Consider the following 22,822-nt stretch of genomic DNA (forward strand, 5'->3'; position numbering starts at 1 on the left):
ATCTTCAGTAAAAGTGCAGGCTCTGTCGGTTAGGTCTCTACTAGGTCTGTAACTCTATGTGAACCAGGTGCGCCTAGCCCTTATCTGAGACTATGGCATAGTATTTAGGAGAGATCCAGGTCCAGGGTGCCTGGGTGGCTCAGTGGGTTGAGCATCTGGCTCTTGATTTCAGCCCAGGTCATGAGATCGAGCCCCATGTCCAGCTCCCCAAATCTCCTTGAGTTTCTGCCCCCCTCTCGTGCTTGCACACACACACACACACGTTCTCTAAAATAAAAATCTTAAAAAAAAAAAAAAGAGAGAGAGAGAGACACCCAGGTCCTTTCCTCCTCAGAGAAAACATTGTAAAAAAGCAGGGATGTTTCCCACACTGTGATGCTGGCACCACTCCCCCACTCCCACTCCCCTCCTGATCCTGTACTTCATCTGTTTCCTGAAGAATCGCTGATGTCTGTGGCTGGCAGGTCAAGAGCAGCACAGCTCTGGACGGACATTAGTATCTGCTGTAGTCCAGAAGCTTTCGGGACTCAGGCTGTGGAGTGGAGGGTGGGGACCAAAGGGAGGGCACAAGCTGCAAGGTGGCAGGAAGGAGGTGTCCCGGGAGGCTCAGTGCCCAGCTATGCCAAGGAAGGGTGATGCTGGAGGAGCAGAGGAGGAGGTGGGGAGGGCCAGAATAGTTTTAGGCAGAGTCAGCAACACCTAGAAAGGCTCTCTGAAAATTGCAGACTTGGGATTGCAGGGAAGACAATGTCCATAAACTTGAGACAAGGTGCACCCCTCCAAGGGAGGTGAACTTCATTTTTCTTGCCTCCTTTTCCCCGTCTGTAAAAGGGCAATCACAGCCTAACAACTCGCAATCATTATAGGCTAGTGACATGGGGTGCTGCACCCAGCACTGTACACAGTCACTGAATCCAAATGATGCTGTTCCTTACTGTAGAGGCAAGGACGTGAGGCTAAGGGTGGTTAACTTACCCGAAGTCACACAGTGCTAGAAACCAGGCAAACTGACTCCAGTTCTCAACGTGAACCTCCAAAAATAGTCATTTCCATACTTGCAGTGAGGAGTAAATGGCATACAATGCATTCAGCACAGATCAGGCACCTAGCAAATGTTCAATAAACCTTGGCCATCATGGGCTCAGAAGCTCTAGAAGTCCTTGAGGTCAATTGTTTTGCAATTTAGAATGTTTCCAGAGAGTAAAAGGCAACCCACAGAAGGGAAGAACATACTTGCAAATCACAAATCTGCGTTAAGAGCCTAATATCCAGAATATATAGGGAACTCTCACAAGTCAACACTGCCCAAAAAACCAACTCAGAAATTGGCAAAGGACCTGAAGAGACATTTCTCCAACGCAGATATATGGATGGCCAATAAGCACATGAAAAGATGCCCCATATCACTAAAAATTAGGGAGAGGCAAATCAAAACTAGGAGATGGGGATCCCTGGGTGGCGCAGCGGTTTGGCGCCTGCCTTCGGCCCAGGGCGCGATCCTGGAGACCCAGGATCGAATCCCACGTCGGGCTCCCGGTGCATGGAGCCTGCTTCTCCCTCTGCCTATGCCTCTGCCTCTCTCTCTCTCTCTCTCTCTGTGACTATCATAAATAAAAAACAAACAAACAAAAAAACAAAACAAAACTAGGAGATGCTTCCTCATACCCATTGGGAAGATATTACTGAAAACAGGTATTGGTGAGGATGTGGAGACACTAGAACCCTTCACTGCAAATGGTGCAGTACTGTTATGAAAAGCCGTATGGCAGCTCCTCGAAAAATTAAATATACAATACCATATGATCCAGCAATTCTACTTCTGGGTACAGACACTAAAGAACTGAAAGCAGGGATTCAAGCAGGTGTGCGCGCACCGGTATTGAAAGCACTGTTGTTATTCACAACAGGCAACAGGTGGAAGCAACCCAAGCATCCACCAGGAGATGAATGGGTAAACAAAATGTGGTGTATATATACACTAGTATACTACTTAGGAAGGAAATTCTGGCACCTGCTACAGTATGGATGGAGCTTGACGCCCTTATACTGAGTGAAATAAGTCAATGAGATGTCAAAGTACAAATACTGTCCGAACCTCTATCAAGTACCTAGAATAGTGAAATTCGTAGAGTGTGGCCGCCAGGAGCTCAGGGAGGAAGGCAAAGGAAACAAGCTAGTGTTTCGTGGATGCAAATTTCAGTTTGGGATGAAGAAAAAGTTCTGGGATGGATGGTAATAATGGATGCATGACAATGTCGATATGTTTAGCACTACTAAACTGTATGCTTTGGAAAAATGGCCGAAATGTTAAGTTTTATAAGTGACCACAAAACAAAGAAAAAAGACTGAAGGGTTCTCTGCATAGTGCCTTGCAGGCAGCTAGAAAAGCAAGCTTCTGGCCTGCACATGTCTACCGTAAATGCACTCCCTTGCTCCCAGCAACTTCGCATGGACCATGAGCCAGTTCACATCCCAGCCAGTTCTGAACCAGCATCTACTACCCCATCGTTATGCTTATGGACCTGCAAAAAGAAAAAAAATTTCACCTCCATCTGGATTCTTTTCACTGATCTGCATGGCCTGGCTGTGTTCTCTGCTGCTAGTCAGGGAGGGCAGGGTCATGGCGGCATGAAGGAGCTGTGGCCTGAACCTGTCAGTGAATCCCGGGCTCTAACACCAGCATGCACAGGCCTGTGCTGCTGAAGCAAATTCCTCAGGATTGAAATACATGGGCTTTTTCTCCTTTAGTTTAGAAAAGTTGGAAGGAAGGAAAAGGAAAGGATTAATTTGGACTTGTAACAGAAGAAAACTAAAATTTTTTTTTCTTGTTCTAAAAGACTTATACTCACCATCTTGTTCCTACGGCCAAGTCATTTCCATTAGTCCTTAGTTTACTAAGTTACAAAAAAAGACTGGGTCAAATCTTGAAAAACAGAATTCTGGCTTAACCAACGATATTAGGAGTATGTCCTAAAAACCTGGAAGCTGAACATTCTGTCTACTTGATTTTAGAATAACCAAATTCACTTAAGGAATGTGTCAAATGTATTTGTGTATAATCCAGGACCTGGAATGCATCAGTCAATGTGGCAGGTTTTCGGAAAAACACGCTGGTATTACTGAAACCTTGAAAAGAAAAAAGGCAACTGCTACTATACAACTCTGCCAGCAAATGGGAAGCAGAGCTCGGTGAGCAAAATTTTTATCATATTAAAATAGATATTTTCATATGACCATGAAATTAAAAAACTTTACAGATCATGTGTGCTACAACCATTTAAGTATCATCACCCACATGAACAGAACCAAAATAAGAAAAAGATAGGAGGACACAACATGAACAGACCATGACTTTATTGGAGCTTGACTCTGCTACAATTATTACAAAACAAACAACTAAAGGTAATTGGGGCCTATAAGGTGCAGGCTGCGTGTTCCCGCAGCACGATTACGTATGAACGCGTTACAGTATGTTCCTTAGAACAGCTGCAGCATGTGATGGTGAATAGGTTACTTTCAATCAAATTGGGTTAGTTTTTTCTTGATTTTAGTCATTTTCCTTCACTCTATTTACAGCAGAAAAGCCAGAAAGTTTACTTGCTGTTCACCTTTGCGTTTTTGCTAAGTAACCTGCTGATGCAGTGAATTCTGAGTGCATCTGTAAGATTTAAATTGTCTGTGGTTGATGTCCAAATAAAAATGGACCAGGAAGGAAAAAAAGAAAAAAAGCAATGAATGACTGAAATATATTTACAAGTTAGCTTTGAAAGACCATTTTCACTGCTGGTGGAAAACAGCAATGTGAGTCTCCATGGATGTTCCCACAAGATCACTCCTGGCGGCTCCGACAATGGGTAAAATCGCTTTCATATTCTTGGTCGTAAACATATCTTAAAAACTTCTCGTGTACAAGATAAAATAAGGAAATTTATTTGGAAATAATTAAATTAAAAGTAATCAGTGGTTGAAAAAAATAGACCTATTGAAATGCGATTAAACTGCCCATATAGGTATAGACCGCAGGGTACACAAGCTGGGCAAGGGCTCTAACAGAATCTTGGATGTGGTTTCAATAGAGATATCCAGGTCTCAGCTTGGTGGCTTAGATCCTGTGGGAAAGGATTAAAGACCCTAACAGAGGAAGATGGAGAGTGCCCTGCATTGTGGTAGGGCTGGGGGGCAGGCAGCCCCGCACTCCAGTATCCATCTGACCCAGAAAGACCTGGCAGGGTGTGGTGCTGGGTGAAGGGCCGAACTGATGAGCCGCAGAGCAGCCTCAGGCCTCCGGCTATTTAGGGAGGGTAGTCTGAATCTTTCTGAGGGCAAGCTATTAGGAAGAACAGTATAATATATTAGTATTTTAAGAGATCATTACAGGAGTGTTAGAGGTCATTCTAAATTTAATTACTTCACATGACATAAAAGAAAGAGGAAAAAAAAAGTAACATTTTTTTTTAAAAACATAATTAAGAGTTCGGTTAACAAATCGTTGTCATACTTTCACAAACAGTAAAAATGCCACAGACAAAAATGACCTATTTAAGTTGTGCAAGTATATGACACATTGCAGGCATTATAATTATCTTTTTCAAATCCGGTAAATCAAAACAGCAGCGAGGCCAAACCACATTTTTTCCTCTCCATTAAGCATATTTTCCTTGAAATGAGGTAAAGCATGGTACCAAGTGCAATGCTTATCTGTGCTACACGAACAGAACAGAAGGGGAACAAAGCTATTACACAACGCAGCATAGTTAGGACTATTGAAAGTATATTATAAGAGAAATTAAAAATCTTTACAACGAAGGTTCATGCCGACTAACCTCCACACAATCATCATAAAGGAACTTCGTAGTTGCTTCAAGACACACTTCCCCAGTCCCTCACACACGTGCCCGCAGCACCACACACCTCCCACTAGCAGGGCTTCCATATTACATTCGGTCTCACGTTGCAATCACAGGAACAAAAGGATGACACACACAGGGACAGGAAGGGGGGGCCACATAGAGTGATTTTCTTCCTCAGTTAATGGATGCGAAACATTTCAACAAGCTAAACTGGGGGAACTTTACAGCATTAAAAATCAGCAGCACGAAAGCGTTCATAACCATCTTGTATGTCTCACTCAGAGTTTTTATTTTTTAACTTAGTAACCAGGGGATCACAGAATGCGTCCAAGTGTGAGTCACAATTTAAAATTAGCTATCTTTCTCCAACAACAAAAAAAATGAAATCGCTAAAGTTTGCTGTTGATAAAATGTTTTGAATGGTAGCAGGAAATTTGAACCCCTGAGAATGTATGACCTAATCATATCCAAGTCTGAACTTTTTCATATTAACAAAAAAATATTCTTCTTAAGGTTACAAAATATATTGAGGCATTTTTCTCCCAACGGGAATGGTAACTGTGAAACAATCTGGTTTTGGTGCCAGGAGGCAAGAGGATCCCTTAACGCTGGGATTAGTGCATTCGACACAATGCAAAGCCCTAAGCTCCTGGCATCAGGTAGTTTATAAATTAAGAAGAGATCTGCGATCTAACTTTATCACAAATCACCCTCACAAGTAAAATTCACATCCAGCCTTACTTGTTAATTATACACGTTTACAGTTAATATAATTCAAGAATTGCTTGGCTTTAACTTGCTAGGAGATCTTACGCTGAGGTTTTTGAAAAAAAAAAAAAAAAATCTAAGGTTTCCAATCAGAAACAAGTATTTTAAAAATGAGTCTACCCAAATTAATTTGCTCAAAAACTCTTTTAATAACTTAGATTGCAATTTAAATTTAAGTCTGGAGACAACAAATAACGTTGGAGAAGCTTAACATCCCCTTCACTCAGGTCTCCTTAGAAAAAGCAGCGGACAGCTCTCTCCATGCACACATGCAGAGGTGTTTCTCTGGGGGTGAGTGGTGCAGATAAAGCAAGAAGTACAGTATTCCACTGTAATGTAAAACAAAAAATGCAGCATTATATGAAGCATCAAGTAAAGAACGATGTGCTGGAAAACATTAGACACCTCTGCTCAGCTTTCTTCGACTTCAAGCATAATTAATGGGGCAAATTGCAGCAAACCTCTACTGGTGTGTTGGTGGGAGCGCAAGACCGACCCACAGCTTTTAAAAAGGTAAATTAAGAGGTATTATAGTTACAGTGCAAAAAAAAAAAATTAAAATTTCAAGCATAATACATAAAACATAGCACCAAACAGGAGGGAAATGCATGCAAAAGAAAAGAAGAACTGAGGTATTTAAGTGAAGAGTGCCTACAAGTCTAATTAAAGAAACTTCGGCAAATGCCTAAAAATGTCTTTTTTTTCTTTTCCAAAGATGGAAATCATGAGCTTGTTTTCCTAAATTAATGACCTAAATCACAGATGTATCAAAATTACGGCAGTTTATCGCAAACGTTACACTCCATGGCATTAACAGCACAGCTTTGGTAGGTGAAGAATGCACACGACACTGGGACAAGTATAGTAAGACATTTAAGTGAGAAGACTAAGGGTAAAGGTGCTCTGTTTTGCTTCTTTAAATAAGTAACCAGTCAATTATAAAATCTGCAGCATATTTTAGGTGTGATATGTCTAGAGTTTATCTTGTTAGAGCAACAGCCTCCAGGGCAAAACTGTTTGCCACAAACAATTTCCATCAGTGGAACTACCTAGCAGGAGGTTTTTAGTAAAATCAGGTATTTAACCAGAGATTATTTTTATTATGGTGCTTAAAAAAACCCATAGACTACATATATAATATTCTGGTTTTCAAAATGCCTTCAGGACACGTATGACAGAAACTCTAATATAATCCTGTAATAAGTTAAGTCACAACTACACTAGTGAGTTGCAAACATCACGCTGTCTCAACATCTCAATGCATAATAAAATGAAGGGAATGTAAAACAGTTTGTTCCAAAAAGATCAGAAATTAAAGAACGTCCATGAGGGTTTCACTTTTAAGGCAAGAACCTTTTGTATGTAGGACTATGTGGCATGAGAAAACGAAAATTTGATTCACCAACATGCCAGCCAATGTTCATTAAAAACCTGTCCCTAAAAAAAAACAAAAAACAAAAACAACAAACAAAAAAAACCCACCTGTCCCTTACTATATTAAGTGCAATGACGACCGGGAGACAACATCTTACATGACAGAATGTAGAAAGAAAAGACAGCACAGGCATTTTCTCCCCCGGCCAACCGCACCATTCTCCTGGGCGCACCCGCCAAGGCCAGACAGGTGCCAGCGCCCACGAAGAAGAGGGGAGGGCGCCCGCAGAACCTAGGGGCTGTCTCAGCTGTAAGCTCCTTGGCCTCCTGGCGCGATGCAAAGCTGACGGAAATTAAACTAAAAAAACAAAACCCCAAAACAAAAAATAACTGTCAATCATTATTTGAACACTTGCTAAATGTCATCATTAAAGCACTCTTGTGATTTTAAACAAAGCAGAAGTGAGGAAAGAAGACAAGATTGTGTTTGCGCAAAAAACTAAAACTACAATTAGTTCCAAAATTTTTATACATATGTTAAATGTTTTATTCTGTAATCTATCTCGTTATCAAACAAACTTTAAATTTTGCCTTCGATTCATTCCGCTCACTGTGGACTTTAAATCATCCTTCTCAATTTAAATAGTTTTCCCCCTTAATTCTGCTTTATGTTTTTTTGTTTTGTTTTGTTTTAAAAAGGGGTTTCAGCTGTTGGGAACCTGAGGTTGATTGGCTTTGAGGCTGCGTAGGGCTCTTCTTGCTGCTGCAGACTTGGCGATCCTGTAGCTCCGGCCGACGCCTTTAAATTTCCCCTTCCCTACCACTTCCACCGTGACTCTGACCTTGCCGTCATACGTCCTCTCAGCCGGGCTGTAAAAAAAGCCAAACAGCTGGAATCAGAAGTCAGAACTATTTATTATTATTGTCAATCAGCACTGGGCACGCGCTCTGAGGTGGAGGGCCCGGGTATGAGCTGACGGCACACAAAGGAAACATGCATTACACGGTGGCGCGGACGCCAGCAGACCGGGCTGAGTTTTCCTCTTTAACCCAGCATTACTTTATAAAAGCGAAAGGAAAAGTCAATCAGACTATAAACGGAGAGTACATAGTGCATGCCCCAGTATAAATACTTCTCCGTATCATTAGTTGATGGCATCTTTGACAACTCTTCCAACTCTTGTTTTTAAGTAACTTAATTTTTTCCATGCACAGTTTTGCTTACCTAAATTTGGCAGTTTCTGGTTCCATTTCAAGCAATTCTCGCACAGGGGAACGGGGCACGTTTGCAGAAAATTTTTCTGTAATCAAAATGAAAGAGTAATGTGAATAATATCCTTATAGTTGTTTTTAATTATGATTTTGTTTCTTTCAAAGGGAGCACACAGTACCTATCAGCGGCCGCATCATAGGATAGTACACCTGCCAAACCATCTCCAGTGACATCCCACTATCCATGTAAATGGCACCAGCAAGCGACTCAAAAATGTCCCCCATGGCCTTTGGAACTTCAATGTCCTCTTCTTTCTCTTCATCCTCCTCAGACCTCCTAAGCTATTTACACAGAGAAAAGTGATTTGTAAGGAACAAGGCCATCTTAAAAGGCATTCCACAGCAGTATGTATCTTTTCTTGGATAGGACTTTTATTATACCTTTAACAAGGGTAACAATACCAACCATTTATAGCAACCACCTAGTACATTGTAGTAAGTTCTTTGCAAACATCTTATCTAGAAAAAATTTTTTTTTCCAACTTCTCAAGGGATAAAAAAACTCTTCCCAATTTAGTATGATTCTATTCTCAGTGAAGGGAAAAAAGAGTACTTCTAAATGAAAACAGAAACAACACAAAATTAGAAATAGTTAATAAATGTATTAAGCAAAGTTCAAATTCACTCGTAATCAAAGAACTGTATCTTTAAACAGTTCTACCCCCTAGCGGCTCCGCAGGCATTAGGCTGAATACTAACTAGTACAGCAGTGACAAGGGTGTACAAACTGCTTCGGCAAGTATAAACTGTCACTTTATGACTGAGAAATTCTACTAGAAGATAGATTCCACTGAGTTCCCTTTTTATTAAACCCCTTAATACGCATTCACTATTAAGAGAGGACTGATACACAGTATTCAAATTAATGTAATAAAAAACTTAGGTATGTTATCAAATGTCTTTTTAAAATTTCCTAACTCGTTGATGCAGTAATCCCATCCCTAGGAATTTATCTTAAGGAAGTATTGGATATAGTCACCACACCCATGTTTACTAAAAACCCGAAATAAAAAGAACTTAAATATCTAGCCACAAAGGACTGTTTAAATATGTTTCATTATAGCCATAAACTGACTAGTGAGCAGCCACTGAAAGTCATAATGCCAATGGATACACGGAAAATGGTCCTCAAAATATGAAGTGAAAAGAACAGGTTATGTATACTATGCATAATATAATTCCATCTTATGTTTTAGGTATGCTTATGTTTATATACATTAGCAAAAAAAAAATCACAGAATGTTCATTTGGTTATTTCTAAAGTAGTATATTTGCATAACTTTAGTATTTCTTTTTGCTTATTTGTATTTTCTAAAATACTATTTACTTGTGAAAGAAAGAAAAAAGAAAGAGAAGGGGGCACTTGTTTTTTGTTTTTTTTGTTTTTTTAAATTTCTAAATGGATTGTTTAGCCACACAGAACTCTATATAAACCACTTATAATGCTGGCAGCTGAGAAAAAAAGACATTGGTCATACATCACAGTTTTGAGGTAGAAAGGAATTTTAAAACTTATCGAATTTAATTCTCTCCTTTCATGGATGAAGAAACTGAGGCCCAGAGAAGTGGAGAGACTTGCTTAAGATCCGACAGTAAGTTAGAAAAGCCAGACCACTGACATTTCCAATCAGTTTTTGTAACTTCTAATACCTATGTTTACACAAAGGAAAAGAATGAACAAAAATGAACAGAATCACCATGTCCCACTGCCATCAAAAGAGAACTTAAAACTAATTTTAGCTAATTCCTCAAATTCTTAGCTTAAACATTTCTAAAGAATGAGACGAGAAATAATCCTAAGTACACGAGATGGTTCTCATTCCTAGTCCCACTGGTAGCTGTGCTCCACCTCGGACCATTAACCTTGGAGGAGTACACACGGGGCAGAGTGGGTTCTCCCTCAGCACAGGTTCTGCATTGTTTACAGGGTAGGACACTTTGCCTTGAGGCTATACTTCAAATCTCTCTCACAGCAAGTCAAGGAAATGCACTAGTCTCCAGCCACAGTTTGGTGTGATCATAAAAAGGGAAGGTATAAAAGTAACCAGAGCAATTAAAACGGCCACTAGAATTATGAATAAATTCCGACTCCTAGTAAGAAATCTCCAAAAGTAAGGAAAACAAAGGGATTGGAATGGGGAGAAGCGGACCTGGGAGTGCTCTCCTGGGTACACAGGTATGCAGACGGATGGCAGCGAAGCATCAGAGGAGAGTGGAAAGATCTCTAAGTAAAATTCTTGCTACAACACTTCCAAATAGCTCACAAACACATTAAAATTAGCTCCATCACCAAAGAACCTTTGGCTGAACTTACAACAGAAGCCTCTCAAATTCCAATGGTTAAGATTTTAGAAGGTTGGTTTTTAAAAGAGATTTTCCTATTTTCAAGTCGAAGCAGACCATACATTTGTGAGGCTTACCTGAGACAGTACCAGCGAATGTTTTCTGCCCCATTTTAACAGAAAGAAAGGCAGAACAAACAGCAAGGAGCCCTCACCAAGGTTCCAGCACCGCTGGGGGCAGGGGCAGGGGCAGGGGGAGGCTGAGCTGCTTTGGCTGCCGATCAGGTGGCGGGAGCAGAAGAGAACCGAGCTGACGGCCCCTGGTCCCTCCTCTGCCCTGGAAGGGCACATGCACCATCGCACCATCCCACCATCCTGGGGCAGTCAGGTTTAGACCTAGAGAGGGCAGCCATCCCTCGGTGGTCCCTCCCCCATCCCGAAGGCCGGAGCCCCCTGGGGCAGGTGACCCCCCTGGGCCAGCTCCTGCCAGCAGAGCAGTGACCATGCACTCCAGCAGCACTAACCTCGGAGTCCATGCCCTGCATCTCATTCTTCTCCAGCTGGAACTGCACGAAGTCATCAATGACATGGAAGAGCTCAGGGGAGACAGCTTTGAAGTACTTGTGGTAGTCGTACTTGACCGCCAGCGACGCGAAGATGGTGTTGTTGACCAGTGCGGACCGCAGGTCGGTCAGGACGCCCGGGGAGTGCTGCCGCGGGTCTTCGTAAAGGTGCTTGGTTATGAGGTAGTCCAAGATCGCATCTCCCAGGAACTCCAGGCGCTGGTAACAATCTGTGGGCGGCCCAGAGCGCAGGCGTCAGCTCACACAAAATGGTAACCCACGGTGTGCCTTGCCCAGGCCCACCCTGAGAATGTTGGTGGGCTATGTTTTCGTGAATATTCTTCAGTGACAAACCATGTGACGTGTCACACTAACTACAGCCTCTGGAAATTAGGTTTGATTGGCAAATTAAGCATATTTCTTATCTATAAGTTAGACTCATAAAAGCCTTTGGTGGCCCAAAGGCTACTGCTCCTGCAGACAAGACACTGGCTTGGGGGGCTCATCAGGATGGGCCCCCTCCCTTGAGCACACTGCTGGCCAAGCAGATAGTGGGTGCCGCCGAAGCCACAGCCTCACTCACATGCTGGCGGTGGGGGCCAGACGCTGTGTGTGCACCCCACACTCAGCCCTCAAACACCCCATGCACCCCGTGCTCTGGCCCTGCGCACCCATGAACCCCCACACACCCATGTACCCTGCGCTCTGGCCCTGCGCACCCACGCACCCCCACATACCGGCCTGTATACCCCATGCACTCTGCACTCTGGCCCCACACACCCGGTGCTCTGGCCCTGCACACCCACGCACTCCCCACACACCGGCCTTGTGTACCCCATGCACCCTGTGCTCTGGCCCCTCACTCTGCTCCTGCACACCCCATACACTCAGCATTCTGGCCCCATGCTCTGCCCCCACACGGCCCACCCTCTGCTTTCCTACACTTCCATGCACCCTGCGCTCTGGCCCCGCGCACCACTCCCACACTCTGCTGTGGCCTCTACGTGCTGCCTTACCCCCACTTGGGAGTGAGCGCTCCAGCAGCTATGCCTCATCACCCCAGGTCACAGCTGCCACCTGGGATGCCCAGTCAGTAATAGAAAACCCTCTTCTCCACCTGAGAACAGAATCTGACACAAACAAGGGCCTGACAAAGGAGAGCTGGGGCCGTGCACAAAGGCCTGAGCCGGCATGGGTGGGCTGCCCACCCTGGCCAGCACCCATCTCCTCACCGTGCCGAGCAGAGCCCACTCAGGCCAGGAGGCTGGGGCAGGCACAGATGAAGTGGTGCGTCCGGGGCACCCAGAAGTCCGAGGCAGAGGCCTCACGCCGCAGAGGCAGGAGGAACCATGCATAGCGGCTGCTCCACAAAGAGAAACAGCGCTCCGTTCTGCCAGTCCTCCCAGTCCAGAGCCAGATCAGTTTTCACTTTTTGGTTTTATCCTCTTCTGATCATCTTTTCTCATACAAAATTTATGCTCAGCTTTGGTATTCTAGATTCAAGCACTTCTTATTCTGATAGAGAAAAAACTACACAGCCTTTTCACAAGCTGAAGCTGACTGCAGTTCCAGGCGCCTCATCTCCCTTCTCATCTAATGGACTGGCCGCCTGCCACACAACAGAAGAGGAAAACCTGGAGGGCGATGCCAAGTGAAAGATGGCAGCAGAATCAGAGGAAGCACGCTGAACCTTCCCCCAAAGAAGTTTCTTTTAACCCACTCATCTTTAGATTAACAAAGACCTTAAGAAAGGGGTCTTAGGGAAGAACAATAAAAGCTGTGGAAACACACCCAGGATATACAAATAAATCAAGAATCATAAATACCACTACACAGGCATCAGGAAGACACTAGGGAGGACACCAATGGGAAAAACACAACAAAATACGAAGGTCCAAATTTCTCCAGCTGTGCAGCGTGTGAAATGACATCTCTTGAGAGTAGTGGGTGGCCATGCTGCCAGCTATTGAGGGTAAGGAGCGGTGTGTGCTCCCAGAGAGAAGAGGGAAATAAAGCCACCTTCATTTTTCCTTTGCTCCCTCCCTCCACCATGCATTTTAAGCACCAAGTCTGTACATGCACAGGTCGCTTCTTTTTTTTTTTTTTTTAACAAGACAAAATAATGCAGTTAACATGAGGTCACAGTTTCAGAGCAATGGAGTTTGGTCTGGGGCTCCTTACCAGTAATAGTATTGTAGTGGTAGGAGGCATGGGTAAAAGCCTGTAGAAGATAAGCCTTATTCTTGAATCTGTAGTTGATTTTCTTTTCAAAATTCTCAAAACCCGATATAAGGTGATTCAGTGTTTTATCTGCGTCCGGATGATCAAACATACACCTCGGTGGAATCTTCAAACAGCCATACTCCAAGTCTTTCAACACAGAGGGACGTAAACTGGCCACAGAGGCAGCAGCGCGGCCCCCTGAAAGGTTCTTTTGTTGGCTGCTGAAATTCTCCCTAGGAGGGCACATGGTCTTTTCCCGATCGGTCCTTTTCATGACCGGGAGCACCTTGAGCCCCAGTGAGCAGAGGAAGAGCTGAGCAGCCCTCTCGCCGCAGCTGGTTAAATAGCAGCCCAGCAGGGCTTCCACGCAGTCGGCTATGCTTTTGTCCGCAATACACTGCTCAGTGTGCAAGTCGTAAGAAATGGACTGTTTCCCCGTGTCAACACCACAGTTTTCTTCTGATGGATTCCAGAACCCCACCACAAAGTCATCCTCTTCCACAGCTTTGCTAGGATCCAGATAGCACATGGCATCCCAAGAGCTATAGTCAAAATCCTCAAAATCTGATGAAAATGGCATACTACCTAAGGAGGATTTTTTGGGCATTTTCCATTCGTATGCAGAATCAGTGGTTGAAAAAGGAGAGAGAGAAATTTTCTTTACAAAAGCTCCTGATCCCATTAACATGTTATCTATAAATTTGATATGTTCCTGATCATACTCCAGGAAATCATCTTCATAATCGGCGTCCTCCTTCGGAGCCCTCCACATTAGATCCTCCTCCTCCTCGTCGTCCTCCTCAAAGTCCTCATCCAGCTTGCCATTAGCCAACATGCAGTCTTTTGTCTGAAACGAGGAGGAATGGGGAAGGAGGGGAGAGACATAGCTGCTGTTTTTAAAAGGGTTTGAAACTCAATAAAAGCAAGGGTTATGGATAATTTCAAATGACAACCACAAATACTAAAAGGCAACTTTAAAATCACGGCCATTTGTTTTCAATTAACATAAAATAAGTTATTTAATCATATAAACAAAGTAAAACATGTTCTTTGAATGTTCATTTTCTAAGTTATAAAATGACCTTTATCCAGTATGAAGCTTTAAGTCAGGGATTTTGAACATGGGTATAAAGTTAAAATTAATGTCCATGAGGCAAAACTTCAGCTAAGAAGTCTTACTCCAGCAGACACACAATAAAAGCACTCACATGCCGATCACAGAGGTCTATTTTGCTGACAAAGTTTTAAAATGTTTCAAAAAGATTTTCAAATTAATAAAATTAAATTCCAGATGCAGAAAAAGCATTATCTGTGCAATAAAGAGTATAAATATGAAAAAAAGATAAATTACTTTAGAAATCTGTAGAATATTAAATATAGGCAAGAGGGTTTCACACAAAAGGTTTTCTCCCCATTTCCATTTCAAATTCAAGTACATTTGCTATAATGTAAAACTAGATTGCCTGCTTGAAAACTAAAAGTGATCACTGAACTAAGCTATGAATCTGGGAAATTATGCTTTCCCCTCCACTGTGCTACAGTAATCAGAGGAACAGATTATAGCATAAATGACAAAAATAGAAGAAAATTTAGACTAACATGAAACACAACAATCCAATTTCTGTCAGAAGATCTTTGCTAATTCCAATTTCTTTGGCAAAAGCTTATTTGTGAATGACAACCTTAATAATGGGCTAGGATTCAGTAATGATGTAACTTTTTTGCAATGCTAAAAGATGCCAAATTTCAATAGTGCAAGAAATAAAAAAAAAAAAAAGTCAAAGTAAAAAAAGACTTTACTTTGTGGGAGAAAAGGCAAGAGAGTGTGCTTCAATTCTGGTAGTGACAGCTTTCCAGAGATTTCCTGACACAAAAAGTCTTCAAACTTGGTCAGCCATTTTTTAAATATTGCAAATATTTCATTTTAAGCCAGACTCAAAAGGGATAGAGTATTTGTTTGAAGGTAAAGAGCAGTGAATCAAGCCATGTATCTACAACTATGTACCTTTATGGGCTGGTTTGGAGTTTTTTATGAAAAAAAGTTTGTAAAACTTTCCCAAGAACGTGGAAGAGTATGAAGAGAACCTGTAGTGGCAGATCTCTAGGAACTATTTCCTGTTAAAAATCCTGTTCTTTCCCAAGGTAACATGAGATGTTTTGGACTACTGTTTGGTCCTTAACATAAAAAAGGCAAATTATAATTTAAAAAAATTAGAGTGAATAATTCTTTAATTAGAAAAATCCTTATGTATCTTTAGTTTTAGTAAGATGCTGCCATAGTCTAAGATTGACAGTACACACACACACACACACACAATCCCAGGAGAGTAGGTTCTCTCACTAATAAGCTATGTGATCTTGGACAGAGTTCTTTAATGTCTCTGGGTTTCAGTTTCTCTATCTGCAAAATAGCGGGATGCTACTTCATTAAATGGTTTCTGAGAATGCTTCAAGCTCCTAAAAAAACCACCCGCATAAAATGCTTCTCTCCTACTGTTCAAGTCAACCTGAGTCATTAGCCACTTCGGCATTCGTATGCAAAGGTTTCTCTTAAACCTGTTTGCTGAGGAGTGAGGCAGGCAGAACAGGAAAGCAAGCACACTCTTTCCTATATCATTCATCATTCAAGGCCTTATTTCAACTAAGTATAAACTACTGAGTGAAAATATGAATGTGTTTTCAATGTTTTACCAAAACCAAAGTGCCAGGTCATCTGAAATGTTAAGGAAAACATGAAATTTGTTTCATTTTTTTTTTTTTAATCAAAGGGACTTGTCAATGTCACTTTCATGTCAATTTTTTACAAAGCCAATTATATTATGAAACTTCAAGGCAGAATAATTATTACCAAGATGTTTTTCATAGATTTGCAATATTTTCTCTGAAGTCCTCCAAATCTACACATTTTCCCCCAAGCTTATACCTATTTCTAAGTTATTTAACAAATGTATTTTTCTGCATTAAAATATTCTCTTAATGCTTTTCTGGAGAAGTTCAATTTCTGGAGAAGTTCAATTTCTTTAAACATCAAACGCTGCATGAGTTAAAAATGTACTCCATAAAGGGGTAAAAATCAAAAATCAGGTCGGAGAGCAGTGGACCTGGGGAAAACTTGAGACCAAGAATTAATTAGCACAGGCATATCAGAAAGAGGACACAAAAGCCTGTCTACTTAGAAAGGATACTCTGTGAAAGAAACCCTAGCCTCACTGTTGGCCTGAGGTAAAAATTAGTAACAACGATGCAGTCTCTAATGCAAAATCAACGGCCGCAAAATGAAAGCGGCCACAAGATCGCCTTCGGCTTTGGCAGAGGCACCAGTGCTTTCCAGCGGCCCACCTCTGGGTGGACGGCTTTTCCAGCTCTGAGGCCCTCCGAGGTGCCCTCTGGTGGCCTTCAAGACAAGACAAAATGAAGCAGCTGCATCTAATATTTGGCCCTTAAGCCACTGGCAAGATTTAAACTATTTCCAGAAAACTACAATCTTTATGATTTTTTTTTAAGGTCATCAGAGAAGACCTAGTCCTAACTGAGAAAACCCTGACCTGCAGAGCAAGGCTTTACTGAAATTATTTCACAGACTGAAGATCACAAGTCATTACTGAAGAGTCATCTTACTGAACAGAGCGCTAAGGATAGATGACAGATTCTTACACATAACAGTGAAATGAAATGTTAAGGGAGTTTTGCTTTTTTTCTTGTTTTGAGTCACAGCATCATATATATTTATGCTCCTGAAAAAAAAAAAAAAAGGAGACAGAATCCTCTCCCCGTCAAAATAACAGTTTCTAAAATTCAATGAAGAGATGGTCTATTTAAAGGAATTAATTCACTATACCAAATACCTACTCTACTATAAATACACCATGGAAAGGAAACACAAAAGTTAATAGCACAAAATTCTCCAGTTCACCAAGAAATAAATGCTTCCAGTTACCAAAAACTTACCATTTCATCTTTTTCCCATTTATCTGTGTTACTTTTGTCTTGGTTTACTACATAACCAGGAGGAAGCCAATTCACAGGGGGATCAAATATTGATACCACCATGCGGCTGGGCAGTCCCTTCTTTTTTCCAAGCCGATACAGATTACAGTTGCTGACCTTTAGCAGAAAAAATTTTAAGATGCTTATCTGCATATGATCACTGCTGGAATTCATACCAGGCAAATAAACATATTTTTAGCTCAATGCTCTTCATATTATTGTATCTGATCATCAATTTATTCACGACAGCAAATATTATATTCCCATATATTCTACATCCTTCAGTGTAGTTAGATGAGAATTTCTGATTTTAAATGCAGATTAGAAAAAATTGATATGCAAATTCCTTACAAAGTCAGAACAAATAGTTCATACAATTTCAAACATTTGGAAATACAACCTAATGATATTAAATGCAAACTGCCAACTGGGACTATCAGAATAGAAAAAAATCCACATAAAAAGTCTAAGATGTCACAATATTTTCAAAGACATAAACGGGAGGGAATGCCACAACTCTGGCTATAAAGTGGAAGTTGGCACTGAACAGAGCTAAAATAATTTCATACTCCTAGAATCTAAGCCACAAACATAACTTTAATTACAATTATTTTCTCAAATATCATTCCTTTGTTTTGGATGGCATTTCAAGATATTTTTAATCAACCATTTTAAAACAGAGCAAAAGGTAATATTACTCACAACAATAAAATAGCTTCATTGTTTACCCTCTGGTGTGTTTTTCCTATGGACTCCATGTCCTCCCTAACTTATTCAAACTGTAACATTTTTATCCAGAGATGTCTAGTGAAAACCTGGAAATGAGGATCTAGAACTGTCAATCTCATTTTCATTTTCTACAAATGGGATTCCTTTTTATGCAAATACTTCATAAGCCCCTTTTCCAGGGGAGCTCAACACCACTGAACAGGCACCTGCCACGGGAGAAACACCTGGTCGGGTGCCCCTGAAAGAACAGAGTCCACGAGACTGAGGGGCAGTCCCTGCAGACGACCCAACTGGGAGGGACAGGCATCTACCCGTGGCACCACATGCAGCATGCTATCGGAACAGCTCTGGTAAATGCCAGCATCCCTGTGCCTATAAGGGATCACAGTGTCACAGAAGGCAACGAGAGGATGAAGATGGCAATCATGTTCAAAGTTAGATGGAATCGTGGGCAGGAAGGAACAGGAAGCAAAAGCTAAGGGCTCTGAGGTGCAATATGGGTTGGGCAGAAACGGGAAGAGCACTGGGAGAGGAACAGAGTGGGTGTGCATGTGCAGAGCCCATATGGAGACTAGCCAGGGGCTTAGATTTGGTCGGGACACAGGACGTGTCTGGAGTGTGAGCACAGACAAGGCCTTCCTTTGACACTGGGCTGAGGGAGTAACAACGATCTCTACAGGAAATAAGGAGTCAAAGCTTTCCCAGGAGACAAACAGATGAAATTTTTGAAATGTACATGAACTTCTTTCTTACCTAACAGAAAATATGTACTATTCCTTCCTACTCATCCTCAGGCTCTGACATTTTCTTCCTACACCTTATGGAAATCTCGTTTGTTCTGACAGTTTGATTATCACTCTTACAGAGACTATTCCCCCAAACCTTATCTAAATTATCTCAATACTTCAGTGAATATTCCACTTCATTTTCTACGAAGTCTGAAAACGCTACACCTATGTCACCACGAGCACCACCATTGCCCTAATTTCCCAGCTTACACACAGTCACCCTGGCATCAGAGGCCTCTCTGCCCTTCATTACACTGACAGGCAGCAAGGAGGGTGAAGGGTATGGGCTCTCACCTCCATCACCCCCAACTCTCTGATTAGTTAGGTAACCTTGCAGGAACTAATTAGTCTCTGGGTAGAGTTTCTCCATCTGCAAAATGGAGACACAATGTCTATCCCCCAGGGGCTCTCTCAGAAGACTGTACATGCGAGGTCTATAAAACACCCGAGGTAGTGTCTGCTGCTATAGCGTGACATCGGAGATTGAGGAGTGTGGTGGTGAAGAGCTAGGTCCCTAAGCCCAGACTGTCTGGGCTCGGCCACATAGTCTCATGTGACCCGCGTCAAGCGATCGTCTCTTGCCTCAGTACCCTCATCTAGCAACTATGGATAATAGAAGTATATACAACTATAAATAAAATTACAGAATAAAAGTGTACAGAACTACATCAGGCAATTTACAGAAGGTGGCAAGAGTAGTGTCTGGCTAAAGGAGGCACTTGCTGTGAGCTACAACTCGCATTCCCTCTGAAATACTACTCACCTCAGCCCTCTCCTCACTGCCAGAACTCCACAACTAACCCATTTTCCGCTTGCATAGATTCAAAGCCCCAACTGATCGCTCAGCTTGGTTTGGTTTCGCTTTTCCACTCAGGCTGCACTCTGCTGTCAGAGCCATCGTTTACAACCACCACTTCATGAACATTAAGAGCCACTCATGGGGCACCTGGGTGGCATAGTCGGTTGAGCGGCCGATTCTTGATTTTGGCTCAGGTAATGATCTCAGGGTCGTGAGATTGAGCCCTGCATCAGGCTCCGCACTGGGCATGGAGCCTGCTAGGATTCTCTCCCTCTGCCCCTCCTCCCAATATCTCTCTCTCTCTCCCTCTCAAAAAAAAAAGTAGAGGCTCTTGAGCTAAAGTGTCTTCAACATTCAAAATAAGTGCAAACTCCTTTGCCTAGCGAGACTAAAGATTTTCCACAAGAGCTTCACCCACCTGCCTTTTTAATCTTTTCTCAGGTATTTCCACACTTCTGACTGCTGCCACAGTCTAGTCAGAGTGCTAACACACTCTGCCATTTGTTCATTGTGTTTACACACTATAAATCCACCTCTTCCATCAACGCCCTCTGATTACATGTGATACTCCTTCCTTCTAAGTGTTTAGGGCAAATAGCAGCTTTCTAAGTTATTTGTCAAGCAGGTACAGGTAGCCTTGTGATACCTCTTCTATCATCACTTAAATAGTGTGACTTTGTTGCTTTTCTTCCTTAAATCTTAATTCGCACTGGTTTCAGAACACACTCTTCCTTTGGCCTCTCAAGCACTGCTTGCTTGGAGCTCTGGCATCACTTCCTTTATACTGAAGAGTCACTGAGCTAGAGCACTGCTACTCTTTCCCTTCCTCACTCTCCAAAACCTCAAAGATGAGCTCCTCAATACAAGACTTGTGTTTTATTGATGTCTGTTTGCCTTGTGTGCCAGAATAGCATTCTCCTAAATAAATGCTAAACTGGATAAAATTAAAGCATGAGTAACTATGCCACATATTTCTTTATATCTCCCTCAGGATCTAGTAAGCATGCACACTCTCACAATGGTCCTAGGAGAACTGAATTCCTACCAATAAATAAGGCAGATACGGATCAGCTAACACTCGCCCAAAACCCAAGTGCCTCATCAGTGAAAAAGAGATCTCAGTCAACTCCTGGGTGGGTGTGCCACAGGCTCTAAGCAATCTCTCATCCTCTAAAACCATCCAACAACTTAAGCCACTTTTAGGCACAATGAATAGTTGGCTTGAACCATTCAGAAAAAAAACAGTATCTTACCTTTTTGCTTCTCATATATGAAAGGCGGCCCTCATGAGCATCAGGATAAGTGCAAAATAGATATGTGGTGATGGCATGCTTTAAAAAGGAGTCACCAAGCATTTCAAGCCGCTCCAGGTTAAATCCATCACTAGCATTTGAAAGGGTCAAAGCCTGCAGAATAAGTCCAGGATTTGGGCCAAGAGTCCTCGAGGAGTACCCAGGACAAGGGCTCTGCTCAGAACCCATCTTGTCCTTGAGCGCTCGAACAGCTTCGGTAGTACCAGGCATTGCGGCCGTCGTGGGACTTCCATCTGAGGTAGATTTGTTAGCATTTCCATCAAGGTATTTATTACTCAGTAGAGTACATTCATCGCTGGGCTTGGGCTGGTTCTCGTAATTGTATAAATTCTGAATGGGATATGAGGTAGTTGGTTGTACAGGTATTTCCTGCTTGTAGTAATTCAGCTGATTTCCTTGGCAAAAGTCTCTGTTAGCTAAATCATAACTGCCATTGGCAAGATTTTTATTATAAGAAAGACCATTAATTGCTGTAAGATCTGTTACAACTTCAATCTGGAGCTTACCAGGTGACTCACTGAATAACGTTCTGCAGTTCACAGACATTTGGTCATGATTTTCTAGAGAGGAGGTTCTATTAGCACCTTGACGTGCAGCATTTTCAGGGACGACAATTGTGCTGTGCTTACAGTAATTTTCATTTTCAGCTGAAGAGGAGTTAGCAACTGAGATGAAAGATTTGCTGTCAATAGATTTTTTCCACCCAAAGTCTAGGTTAGGGTATCTGAAAAGACATTTTTATGACTTCATCAGATCCTTCAGAAGAGCTAGGCTCAGAACAAGAACAATGGGAATAAAATAAAGACATAAAATAAAGATCCCTATAAATCAGTTCCTACTTTAGAACAGAAACAAGTTTATAAGGCAGAAATCAACATTACTGGACTTCTGCACAATGTGAATCAGGGAGTGGGACTGTTCATTCACTCTTCTGCTTTCATCCACTGCTACGGCAAGCATGCTGTGGAGGTTAGGCTTGGGGTTGGCCATGGGGCCTGGACCCACTGTGTGGGCTGGAATCCCAGGCCCTCCAGCTGACCAGATGGTCCTTTATGGAACCTCCCCTGCTCCCTGGCTTCCCACACTTGGAAGAGGAGCTAATAGCTTAGGAGACTCACAGGGTTGTTCTAATGATTAAGTGACCTAATAAAGGCTCCAGCATTTAAAACTAGTGTTGGACATTATAATAAGTACGCAATAAACGCAGTTGTGACTATTATTATTTTATTTTCACGTTCCTTAATCCCTAGAACCATCATGTCTTGACAACTAGATAACCAAAATTAATCAAAATGGTTAAGCCAATAATTTCCTGAGGATGTGGCCACTTTCCTAGTGGGAAGAAAATGAAAAAGATAAAGAACATACTGAGGCAATTGCCATTTTATATATATATATTTATAAAAGAGGAAAGCAGGCTTAAAAGGTGAGCAAGTTACAAAGAACTGTTTCCATTTTCACTCTGACTGTCATCACTAGAGAAGGAACCCCTAGCCCTCTGTGACTTCACAAGGACACAGGAGTCAAAGGATGCATTTATTACATGTATTTAGACATCCGTGCTTTCTTTTTAACCTTGTAAGAATTATTTTATATAAAATTAAAACTTGAAATTAATCCAGTTGTTTTGCAAATAGGATTTCATGACCCATATTCTTTCTGGCTGACAGCACAGGCATACCTAAAATCCACGGGAAGTGATCGGACTCCCACGCCAGCATCGCTGGCCGTCTGGGCTCTTAGCTCCTCTGCGGTCAAAAGGCAGTGAAGGCGATAGAGTATACTAGGGAGACAGACTGCTTTTCGCCACAGTGACGCTGGAATTGGGTGTATAGCACAGAGCTCTGGAACCAGTATCTTTGAATAAGGAAAAA

At 42.1% G+C, this 22,822-nt stretch overlaps 1 protein-coding gene across 1 annotated transcript in view; it reads right to left on the reverse strand.

Moving 5' to 3' along the window:
• Positions 1 to 3,337: 3,337 nt before the first annotated feature.
• Positions 3,338 to 22,822, reverse strand: part of DICER1 (dicer 1, ribonuclease III) — a 72,740-nt gene continuing 53,255 nt past the window's right edge. Inside the window, 8 exon segments of the mRNA XM_077910467.1 lie at positions 3,338 to 7,862; positions 8,218 to 8,293; positions 8,384 to 8,546; positions 11,071 to 11,339; positions 13,291 to 14,179; positions 17,281 to 17,436; positions 20,889 to 21,672; positions 22,630 to 22,805. Of these exon segments, the coding sequence (XP_077766593.1) occupies positions 7,697 to 7,862; positions 8,218 to 8,293; positions 8,384 to 8,546; positions 11,071 to 11,339; positions 13,291 to 14,179; positions 17,281 to 17,436; positions 20,889 to 21,672; positions 22,630 to 22,805 (2,679 nt within the window). The 3' untranslated portion in view covers positions 3,338 to 7,696.

Source organism: Canis aureus, chromosome 9, assembly GCF_053574225.1.
Source record: "Canis aureus isolate CA01 chromosome 9, VMU_Caureus_v.1.0, whole genome shotgun sequence".
NCBI lineage: Eukaryota > Metazoa > Chordata > Mammalia > Carnivora > Canidae > Canis > Canis aureus.